The 12,158-nt window shown below is 47.8% G+C and overlaps 1 protein-coding gene across 5 annotated transcripts in view; it reads left to right on the top strand.

The window, feature by feature from the left end:
* The window catches only part of ppp4r4 (protein phosphatase 4, regulatory subunit 4), a 33,132-nt gene that overhangs the window by 7,358 nt on the left and 13,616 nt on the right, over positions 1-12,158 (top strand). For all 5 annotated transcript variants that reach the window (XM_084953072.1, XM_084953071.1, XM_084953070.1 and 2 more), the window contains one exon: positions 7,109-7,182. In XM_084953072.1, coding sequence (XP_084809198.1) covers positions 7,109-7,182 — 74 coding nt within the window. The remainder of the gene's footprint in view (positions 1-7,108; positions 7,183-12,158) is intronic.

Raw genomic sequence — 12,158 nt, 5'->3', positions numbered from 1 at the left:
AACTCTGCTTGATATTGCTGGGATTCTTCAGGCTTTCATGGGACAGCAGGAAGTTCGAGATAAAAAGCAGAGAGAGGATGCTATACTGCAAGAACAGCGTTTTAAGAGTTTGCAACACCAGTTTCGGCTTTTGCAAATGGAAGTGCAGGCCAGAACCACCCCACTTCCAGAGCCCACATCAACTGATCCAGAGCCTGTTGAAACTCCAGCTGATTATCAGACACAAGCAACATCTCAGCATGAGGGTTCTGGCTCAGCCTCCATATTAACAGGTCAGTCTGTGCATATTCATCATCCTAAACTGGAGAAACTAGCTGTTGAAGATGATGTTGAACATTTTCTGACCACTTTTGAGAGAATTGCAGCTGCTTGTCGCTGGCCAGAGTCAGACTGGATTTTTCACCTCATTCCTCTTCTCACTGGTAAGGCTCGAAGTGCCTATGTTAATATGGATGTGGACGATTCACTGCAATATGATAAGGTAAAAGCTGCCATTTTGCAAAACTATGATATAAACCCAGAAACATACAGGCAAAGATTTCGCTGTCTTGAAGTTTTTGATGAGAGTCCCAAGGAACTGTATGCAAGACTGAAAGAACTTTATGAAAAATGGATTCAGCCGAAAAACAGAACTATAAAAGAAGTTGGTGAAATTATTATCTTGGAGCAGTTTTTAAGAATGCTGTGTCCTGAGCTTCAGGTCTGGATTAAGGAGCATAGTCTGCTGCAGAGGCTGCCACCCTGGCTGATGTGTTTGTAGCTGCCCGAAGTAAGAGTCAGCCATGGAGCAACAGTGCATGGAAGGCTGCCAGAGATTCACGTCGGTCGCAACCCCCTCAGCATCCTCAGAGGTCAGCGACGGGCGTGGGTAAGCCCTTTACAAGGGAAAAGCAGCCTCTGAATACCTCGAAGCCAGGTAAAAGGCCACCAGTGTGCTACCTTTGTGGACAGGAAGGTCACACTAAGCCCATGTGTCCTAATAATCAAAGCAAATTATCTCAGATGTGTTTCGTGCCTCATCAGAATGTGGATATTAAATCTGAGAGAAAGCAGTCAAATAAAATCACCACAGTTAAGATTAATGGACAAGAAATGAATGCTTTAATAGATACTGGCAGCACACAGACTCTGGTACACAGGAAATATGTGTCAAAAGACTACACATGACCATATCAGTTTGCTGTATACATGGTGATGAAAGACCATACCCTACTGCTGATCTGTTTATTGAAGTGCAGGGGACACCCTATCTGTTAAAGGTTGGTGTAGCTGATAATCTGCCCTATCCTGTAGTTCTTGGGGAGGATCTGCCAGTCATCTATGATTTGTTGAGAGGAGTGCAGTGTTGCTATAACAAGGGCTCAAACTAAAAATCAGGATGAGCATTATGCAACCCTCAGTGCTTTACCCTTCTTTGAGGCTGAACTAGAGACAAATCCCGGGAAGTCTCGGAAGCCACGCAGTCAAAGAAGACGTGAAAAATTTCAACACACTGTTGGAAAGACATCAGTTCAGGCTGCTCCAGATATGCCTTTAGGTTTTTTAGTACCTACGAACATCAGACAAATGCAGCAGGCTGATCCAACTTTGTCTGCCATGTTGCTGAGGGCCAACAAAAAGGACTCTGTTGAATTTGACACAAATAAAGAGCTGTACATTCTGCAAGATGGCATCTTATAGCACCAGCACGGCCAGGTTAAACAGTTAGTGGTCCCTAAAGTAGCCCGTGAAACAGTGCTTACTTTGGGGCACTCCATTCCCTGGGCTGGCCACCTGGGGAAGCATAAGACCACCACTCGCATCAAGCGATACTTTTTCTGGCCTGGTTTGCGCTCAGATGTTGCTATGTTTTGCAGGAGTTGTCCTCAATGTCAGAAGACTTCAATTAGGGTCCCCACCAAAGCACCACTCCAACCTCTCCCAATCATTGGTATACCATTTCAGCGTCTTGGCATGGACGTAGTTGGTCCTGTAGAAAAAAGTAAATCTGGAAATCGCTTTATGCTAGTCATTACAGACTATGCTACGAGGTATCCTGAAGTCTTTCCATTAAAAACTGTTAAAGCAAAAACTGTAGCTTCCTCATTGATTCAACTGTTCTCAAGGGTTGGATTCCCACAGGAGATTTTAACTGACCAGGGCACTAATTTTATGTCCACACTGTTGAAAGAGGTCTATAAGCTGTTAGGCATCAGGAGTGTGCGGACAACCCCTTATCACCCACAGACAGATGGACTGACGGAGCGCTTCAACCAAACTCTCAAACAAATGCTCCGAAAGTTTGTCAATGACACAGGGTCCGATTAGGACCAGTGGCTGCCATACCTCCTTTTTGCCTACAGGGAAGTTCCTCAAGCCTCCACTGGCTTCTCCCCGTTTGAGCTTCTTTATGGCCATGAGGTGAGAGGCCCATTGACCCTGCTAAAGGACTCATGGGAGGGAGAGCAAGGTAAAGAGGAATCGGTCAATGTTATTTCATATGTCATTCATATGAGAGAAAAGCTTCAGCAGATGAGTGAACTGGCTTAGAGCCATATGGCAGCTGCTCAGAGGCAACAAAAAACTTTGTTTGATAAAAAAGCTCGCCACAGGAGTTTTGTCCCTGGCCAGAAGGTTTTGGTAATGTTGCCAACTTCTGACAGCAAGTTGCTGGCAAAGTGGCAGGGACCCTTTGAAGTACAGAAGGAACTTGGACCTACTACCTACAAAGTTTCCACACCAGGTCTCCAGCGAGGGAGTAGAGTGCTCCACGTTAACCTTCTTAAGGAATGGATTCCACGCACTGAGAATAAAACAGAGGGTTTGCTTATTCACAGCGTGGATGAGGAGGAAGAAGTTAATGACTACTTGCCTTCAGTAACAGTCTCTGTCCTGGACCTGAGCCATCTCACCAGTGAGCAACAGTCTCAGGTAACGCCTCTGATTAATTCAGACATATTTCAAAAGTACCCAGGTCGCACGAGTCTGGTGGAGCATGACATTGTTTTAAAACCTGATGCAGCTGTGAAGCGTATGAGTTACAGGATACTGGAACGCTTCCTGGTGGAGTTAAAGGAGGAGGTGGACCTCATGCTGTCTCTTGGAATCATCCAACCTTCAACAAGTGAGTGGTGCAACCCTGTTGTGTTGGCTCCGAAAAAGGATAGCACGATACGTTTCTGCATCGACTTCAGGTATCTCAATTCCATATCAAAATTTGACTCTTACCCGATGCCACGCATTGACGATCTCATTGAGCGTTTGGGGAAGGCAAAATATTTAACAACCATTGATCTCTCCAAGGGATACTGGCAAGTACCTCTCACTAAACAGTCTCAAGAGTTGACAGCATTCCGTACTCCGTGGGGATTGTTCGAGTTCACAGTCTTGCCATTTGGTCTGCATGGGGCCCCAGCAACATTTCAAAGACTAATGGATAAGGTACTCTGTGGGCTCTCAGCATTCACCTGTGCGTACCTTGATGATGTTGTTGTTTTCAGTGGAACTTGGGAAGAGCATGTGGATCACCTAAGGATCGTGCTGGATCGGCTGTGTTCCGCAGGCCTTACCATCAATCCAGCAAAGTGTGCTCTTGCTAGGACTGAAGTCCAGTACCTCGGGTTTACTGTTGGAGGTGGGACAATTAAACCACAGGTTGACAAAATTAATGCAATTGCATCATGTCCTCTTCCACAAACCAGGAAACAGCTGCGATCCTTCCTCGGCATGGCTGCGTTCTATAACAGATTCATTCCCAACTTCTCAGCTAGAGCAGCCCTACTGACGGACAGGATTGGCTCAAGATGTCCCAATAAGATTCGGTGGACAGCTGAAGCCGTTGCAGCTTTCAAAGACCTTCGCCAGTCCCTGAGTAAGGACCCCGTTCTGCACTCACCAGATTTCACAAAAGACTTTACATTGCAGACTGATGCTTCTGAAAGGGGTCTGGGAGCAGTGCTTCTGCAGGGACCACCAGAGGATCGACATCCGGTCGCCTACATCAGCCGTAAGCTGCTACCAAGGGAGAGCCGCTACGCAACAGTTGAGAAGGAAGCCTTGGCCATTAAATGGACACTTGACTCTTTCAAATATTATTTGCTGGGAAGAGAATTCATCCTTCAAACTGACCACAAAGCCCTGCAGTGGCTGGAAAGAATGAAAGACACTAATGGGAGAATCACCAGGTGGTATCTGGCTATGCAGCCATACCGGTTTAAGGTTCACTATATCCCTGGTAAAGACAACACCACTGCTGATTACCTCTCTCGCTGCCTGATGGAAGATCCAGAAGTGGGAGGGTGTGTGATGGCCAAACCCGTGGCCACACTCTAAAGTCGGTAACTTTTGTATTTTCATTCTTCATTTGAACATAGTAATACATTTAGTTTACTTATGTATTCATACTACTTCATTTCTTTGCTTTCTGACTAACCTTTGTCTTTGTATTTCTTACCTGCTATCATCCCTGGGAGTTGCTGGACAAAAGATGGTAGCCAGGGTTTGAAACCATTAAATGAAAAGGAAGATAATTGGACTACACCACCACTTCCTGTTGAAGGGGAGAATGTGTGTTTTCTTTACTTTAAAAACAAAGCATTTGTATTTAATTAAATATTTGAGTTTAGGGTTTAATGGGGTTTTTGATTTTCTTCTTTGGTGTTTAGTTTATTAACAAACTAGATTGTACTGCATCGTTTGTGATTTATGATTTTGTTTTGTTTGTTATCCCTCATGTGTCACAATGGTCTGATCAGCCATTATATATACCCTTGTATGTCATTTCATGTTTAGGTCAGTTATGTTTGTTTGTAGCAGTCATTTGGTCTGTTAAGTTTGCAGTCTTTGCCTGAGTTCAGTTTTGTTTCTTTGACCTCTTTTATGAGCTCAACATTTATTACTCTTGTAAATATAATTTTTGGGGGTTAAATAAATGGAAACTATATTTTTCTAATAATTCCTGGCACTCCTCCTGTTTTTCAACTCGGTCCATCACACTGTGTCTGAACCAAGTCAACAAACCAGATTTGCACTGTTTTTGTTTTATTTTTTTGGAAAGCAAAAATGATTTTGCACAGTAGCATTCAATCAGAAATGGCCTGAATGTGAGTCTTTTGCACTTTTTCATAGTTGCAGATTTAAAAAATATATATTTTGTTTTTTGATATAATACTTTCCTTTGATGGAATGAAAACCAGCAATGTTTGCTGGCATGCTACTTGAAATAATCTGTATCCAATGCCCTGGATAGTTTTTGTTTTTTCTTCAACTGTAAATTCTACTGTACTTGTGTTTGCATGACAAATACGTAAACCATTAAGTGGCATCTCAACCATTTAGTAGAGGTCAATATTTTAAAAACTATAGGGTCTATTGAAAAATAAATGATTGTTGTTATTACTCACTCAAGTCAATAAGGAATACAAACAAAATATTTTTCGATTGCTTTTTATCTTGGTGCAGTAGTTAAAGGGTTAATTTCTTCTTCATCTTCGCCTGTTTTACTGGCAGTTGGCAACCCATTTAATTAGAGCAGGGAGTTGTACTGCCCTCTAGTGGAAGAGAATGTAATTGTTCTACCTGTTACACCGATCGCTCAGAGTACCAATCAGGTGGAACCAGATAATCTTCCACAGCACACCTAATCATTTCTCACGCCACACCTATGTGCCACAGCACAGTGGTTGGGAAACACTGATCTATACAGTTATACATAAACAAGATCCCGAGATACTTGAACTCATCCCTGACCCGGAGTGGGCACTCCATTGTTTTTTCCAGCTGAGAATCATAGGGTCAGAGTTGGAGTTGCTGTTTCTCATTCTTTATGGCTTGCTCTAAGCACAGGTGGGGTTTTTTTGTGTTGTTTTGTTTTTTTGGTTGTAGTTACCACAGGTATTAATACCCAGGTCCTTAAAAGGCTGTGGCTATGATCTTTGACAAAGGTCTCTCAGAGGTCTGATTAGCTTTAGTCTGTGTGGCAGGCAATATCACAGACTTATCATTAACTTCTCACATCTTGTCATGTTATCATATGATGACAACAAACATTTTAATGCAAAATGTGTACTTTACAGACAAGTAATTTTACTGTATTAGTACTTACTGTGCTAACATGCAGTTAACGTTATTTATTGTTACTACCCTGTGGGACCTTTGTAGTAATAGTTATTCTATGGCATGAATCATATTTTTTCAGAGAAAAAATATTTCGCCCTACTTTATGGGAGCTTGGGCCCCCTTGTTTAGTCAAATAAATCAGACCCCCACATCTCTGCAACAGAAATTTATTGTGCATACAAGCACCTCTCAAACAGCTTCTTCCACTGGGCCATTCAGACTGTTAACAAATACTACCCCCTCCTCCCTCCCTCCCTCCCTATGTATAGCCCTTTACTGACCTCTGAACTCCTAACTGTTGCTCAGACCTGATTCTGGGATCCTCTCGTACTCATAATCACTCTCACCAAGGCAGTGACCTTATGACCCTAATTCTCCAATCAAATTCTTTCCTCCCATAAACTGCTCTTGTGCTCGTTTCCTGCAAGTTTGCGCATGCTCATTTTAATGCATTATTTTTTTGCTTTTACATCCTATCACTCAATGTTCTCAAAAAATGATCCCAATCCATGTCCCAACACAACTGTTTCCACTGTGCTGCAACTGCATGAAAACAAGGTGATCATTATAATGATCACCTTGTTTGGTGTTTTCCCCACTCCAAAACTTCTGGTGTTTTTTGAGTGGGGAAATGCCTCAAAAACTAAAACAAGCAGTCCCAAGGAACAGAATTTAGAAGAATTTAGAAGTCAGTCAGTCTAAGCTTAACCTCAAGACAAACATTTTCCTGGAGTTACAGAAAGCTTAATTCACATTTGCATATCCACCACAGAGGTTGCCAGGAAAGACCACCAGAGACTGCAGACACAAAGATGTAATCTTACAAAGACTATGCTTCATAAGCTGAATGCAGTTTTAGAGATTTTTAATGTCATATTTACCTCTGATGGTCTCATATATGATTAGGGTCTGTGTTGGGTCAACTGTCATTAAAGCTCACCTAAGGACAGCACAATCATATCAAACAGGTAACTCTGATCAGCTGACTTTGTATTTTTGTTTTTCCCATCAGACTGCAGAAGAGATTGATCAGCTGACTGTGGATGAAGACCTAAATGACATTGAGAGAGCTGTCTACCTCCTCAGGTGAGTCTCAGCAAAGGTTTATGCGCAGGTCAACAGCACTTCAAACTGAAACCCCACCTAGTGCCCCAGGTTTGTCAGACAGCTCCAGGTGCAGATCTGTTCATTCCTGTGGGGAAATGAAGAAACTGGAGCAGAGTTCAAGCTGAGACTGTAACCATAATCCTTTTTAACCTGCCACAGAGTTTCTTTTTCTCTAAGTTAAATAGGTTACAATGAGACTAAAATAAGTTCAGCTATGTTTACAGTAAAGAACAAATACAAAAGCTTTTGTAGGTATGTGGATTTCTGGATGCCTTGGGTGGAGCTGAAAGTGTTGTCCTCCACCCGTCCTCCTTTGCTGTGACCCAGTAAACTGCGGAGCTAATTGAACAATGGAAATAATCAGCAGTCCAATCCCAGAGGGTTTAAATTAGTTCACTGAACTCATTCATAAACAGGACTTGAGCCTACAGGACTCAGACTGGAGTCTGGAGCAGATCTGAACCCATAAACCTGCCCTGTTCAGGTCGTCTTCGTTTGTTTGCTTGTTATTTTTTAAATCAACAATATTTTTTATTATTCTCAAATAAATATTAAGTAAAGAAACAGAAGCAAAACAACAAAAATATATTTTTTAAAAAACGAGACACAAACAAGCCTCATGAGATCACAAGTAGTATATTCGTAGTGCTTGACAAGATAAATGGGAGGGTTACATCAGAAAGAGCAACTTTTTGGGGGGTCAAAATCAAAACCTTCACTGCTCACATTAAGTAATTTTTTTTTCCCCCCGCCTGTCCCGTTTGGTTCTTTTGCCATCAGAATTATTGTCTAAAGGCAAAGAAAGATGCCCAATGGATTTACTTTACCAAATGGACCATCCCGGCCTTGCCGTATTGGTCTATTTGATTCACCTTTGCTTTTATTGTGTGGAGGTAAACACAGACGACACGAGAGCTCTCGATTAACACTGCTCATTTATTACTCATCACCACACAACTGAATACTTTTCCCTCCAAAACACAGCAACAACACTTCCTGAGAACTGGGTGTGAGTGGAGCCCTCCAGTGGTCCACCACACATGCCCCCCCCCCGAACACCCAGTAGGGTCATCCCCTAGTCCAGAACCCTTGCTTTAATTAAACGTCCAGAACGGCTGAACCGGGGAGGTGGAGAGCTGGCGGAGGGGAAACGAGCCTGAGGGCCAGGCTGGCATGGGCGGTCAGGAAAAGCTGAAGATAGCTCGGGCCCCGCCAGGTGGGGGGCGCTCCCAGAGGAAGAAGCAGGGTTGTCCAGTCCAGTGGAAGGCGGGCGGCCACGGCGGGGGGCCTGAGCCGGCACCACCTGATCATCCAGAAGCACATGTTCTGGTTTAAGTCTGTCAATAGAAACAGCCTCCTGCCGACCCCCAAAATCCAAAAGGAAATGCTTCCGGCCCGGTTGAATAACCCTAAAGGGGCCGTCATACAGTGGACGCAGCGGAGGCCTATGAGCGTCATGCCTGACAAAAACAAACTGTGAAGAGTCCAACGACCTCGGAACAAAGGTGTCGGGCAGACAATGGTGCACTGGGCCAGGAAGAGAAAACGAGTCTCTTGGGGGACGGAGAGACAGCACAGAGGGAGCGAAGCACGGGGGTGGGCTCTCGGGCAAGAATTCCCCAGGGACCCGGAGGGGCTGACCGAGGACAAGTTCAGCCGGGGAAACCCCGAGATCTTCTTTAACCGCGCAGCGCAACCCCAGTAAAACCCATGGAAGGTGGTCAACCCAGTTGCCATCTGTGAGAGAAGCGGCCTTAAGCGACCGGTGGAAACGTTCGCACATCCCGTTGGCCTGCGGGTGGTACGCAGTGGTTCGGTGGACCTTGACCCCCAGGCCGTCAGCCATGGCAGACCAAAGCTCGGAAACGAACTGGGGGCCCCTGTCTGAGGTGATGTCGGCGGGGGGACCGAAACGCGAAACCCACGTTGACAAAAATGCCCTGGCCACTGCTGCTGCTGTAGTGGACGCCAGAGGCACTGCCTCGGGCCAGCGGGTTGTGTGGTCCACTACAGTCAAAAGGTGCGTGAAACCTTGTGACTGCGGCAGAGGACCAACCAGATCCACATGCACATGATCAAAACGCCTCCCTGGAACACGGAAGGATTCGAGGGGCGCCTGTGTGTGCCTATGGATCTTAGCACGTTGGCATGGGATGCACGCGGCTGCCCAGTCTTTCACCGATTTACGAAGGCCCAGCCAAACGAACCTAGAGCTGACCAGCTTGACCGAGGCCCGGACGCCTGGATGAGAGAGGGCGTGTACGGAGTCGAAAATGCAACGATGCCACAAAAGGGGAACTACAGGGCGTGGACGGCTGGTGGAAACATCACAAAACAGGCTAGGCCCGCCGTTCCACACGGGTCTGTCCTCCAGTACAAGGCCCGTTTGCGCAGACCGAAGGGCAAGGACGTCCAGGTCGGCCTGTTGGTCAGCAGCCATAGCCTCAAAGTCTATACCAACATAAACGGGAGAAACCAGCTCGCGGGATAGACAGTCAGCCACGCAGTTGGACTTACCAGCCACGTGCTGAATGTCAGTTGTGAACTCGGAAATGGCTGCCAACTGGCGCTGCTGGCGCCCGCTCCACGGATCAGAGACCTTGGACATCGCGAATGTCAAGGGTTTATGATCGACGTACACGGTGAAGCTCCGACCCTTGAGAAAAAAATGAAAATGCCGCGTCGCGAGGTGCAGGGCCAGCAACTCCCTGTCAAAAACGCTATATTTGCGCTCACTGTCCCTAAGCGTGTGACTAAAAAAAGCGAGCGGTGGCCAGACACCGGAGACCCGCTGTTCAAACACTGCGCCCACCGCCACGTCCGACGCGTCGGAGGTCAACGCAATCTCCGCCGACGGAAACGGGTGGGCCAGCAGGGCGGCGTGGGCCAGCAGGGCGGCGTGGGCCAGCAGGGCGGCGTTTGCCAGCGCGGTCTTGGCCCCAGAAAATGCCTGGATGCGTTCAGGGAGCCAATCAATCGGGTCCTTAGCTGTTTTACCCTTCAAGGCAGCATAGAGAGGCTGCAGCAGGTGCGCAGCTCTGCGGTTGTAGAAATTGACCATCCCCAAGAACTCCTGCAGCGCTTTAACGGACGCGGGACGCGGAAAAGCCGAAACGGCCCGGACCTTGTCTGGCAACGGAACCACACCATCAGCGGAAATGCGGTGCCCCAAGAAATCCAGAACCGGCAAGCCGAACTGGCACTTGGAGGGGTTGACGATCAGGCCGTGTGCCGCCAAACGCTGGAAAACCTGATGCAGATGGGACGCGTGCTGACTCTCAGAACAGCTGGCCACCAATATATCGTCAAGGTACACGAAGACGAAAGGCAGCCCGCGCAAGACAGACTCCATCAACCGCTGAAAAGTCTGGGCGGCGCCTTTCAGGCCGAATGGCATGCGCAAAAATTCAAACAGGCCGAAAGGGGTAATAACGGCAGTTTTGGGGACGTCTTCGGTGCGCACGGGAACCCAGTGATACCCCCACACCAAGTCAATTTTAGAAAAAATCGAGGTGCCGGCGAGGTGGGCGGAAAAATCCTGGATGTGGGGAATGGGGTAACGGTCGTTCTCTGTAACATTATTCAAACGGCGAAAATCCCCACACGGCCGCCACCGACCGTCTGACTTGGGCACCATGTGTAGCGGAGAAGCCCAGGCACTATTCGAGCGCTGCACTATGCCGAGGCGCTCCATTGCGGCAAACTCTTCCCGAGCGACGGAGAGTTTCGCAGGGTCGAGGCGGCGCGCGTGTGCGAACACCGGGGGACCGACCGTCGGAATATAATGTTCAACCCCGTGCTTCGTTGCCGTGTTCGAGAAATTAGGAACAGTCAGTGAAGGGAACTCCAAGAGCAAGTGCTGAAAAACATTCCCTGAAGTCACTAAATTAGCCCGATTCAGGGGCTCGATGGCGCGAGTGAAACAGGGTATTGAAGAAAAAGACAGGGCATTGATTAAGCGTCTGTTAGCGACATCGACCAGCAGTCCGTGGGCACAAAGAAAATCGGCGCCCAAAATAGGTACAGAGCTAGCGGCAACAACAAAGGTCCATTGGAAATCCCGACCATGAAAACAAACAGTCACGAACCTTTCCCCGAACGTTGCGATGGGAGAGCCATTAGCCACAATAAGCTGCAGTCCGCAGCCCGCTGCTAAACTGTCGGCTCCGGACGGGGGAAGGAGGCTCTTCTGGGAGCCGGAGTCCACCAGGAAACGTCTCCCTTCTATGAAGAGCAGTTTTTCTTTGTCTCTAGCGGTCGCGGCCGCTACAGCGCGCTTGGCGGGGCCCGTGTCCCAGGGTCGGAAAAGCGCAAGGCAGCAGGCAGCAGCGCGCTCCGGCGCCAAAACGCTGATGGTAGAAACAGAGGTCCCGTCCGTGGTGTCGCTGTGCCGCGATCTTTGCCGTCAGCGAAGGATCGGATATGTCGGGGCAGGTCAACGGGGAAGTGGAAGGCGCCGCCGGCGAGGCTGGAACTAGGTCGTGATCGTGGAAAGTGCGGGTAGCCAGGAGAATACGATCCGCGTCCTCAGCCAGGGAGCGATGATCCTTTGTGCCCAGAAGCGGAGAGTTGGCGAGGCCGGCTCTCACGGCCGCCGGCAGCTGTCGGAGGAAGATGTGGGCGAAGAGGAGTCCCCCGTCGTCCGGTCCGAGAAAGGATAGCATGTGCTCCACCCAGGCCTGAGAGGGAGAGGAGCTTCTCGGCTCGCTCTGCGTTGGAGAGGGCATTGCGCCGAAGAAGCAGCTCCTTAAGGGCGGCGTACTTCCCTCAGGTGGGTGGGTCCCGGAATAGAGTCAACGCACGACGGGTGGCTAGCGGGTCGAGAGAGGCCACCACATGGTGATATTTCGTGTCGTCAGCCGACATGCCACGAAGGGCAAACTGAGCCTCCACGTGCACGAACCACGACGGGGGATCGTGAAGCCAAAAGTCCGGCAGCTCGAGCGCCACAGCAA

This window comes from Perissodus microlepis, chromosome 15 (genome assembly GCF_051167445.1).
Source record: "Perissodus microlepis isolate ML-2025 ecotype Zambia chromosome 15, ASM5116744v1, whole genome shotgun sequence".
NCBI lineage: Eukaryota > Metazoa > Chordata > Actinopteri > Cichliformes > Cichlidae > Perissodus > Perissodus microlepis.
Note: the sequence above shows the minus strand (reverse complement) of the source record. Positions and strands in the feature narration are given on the sequence as shown.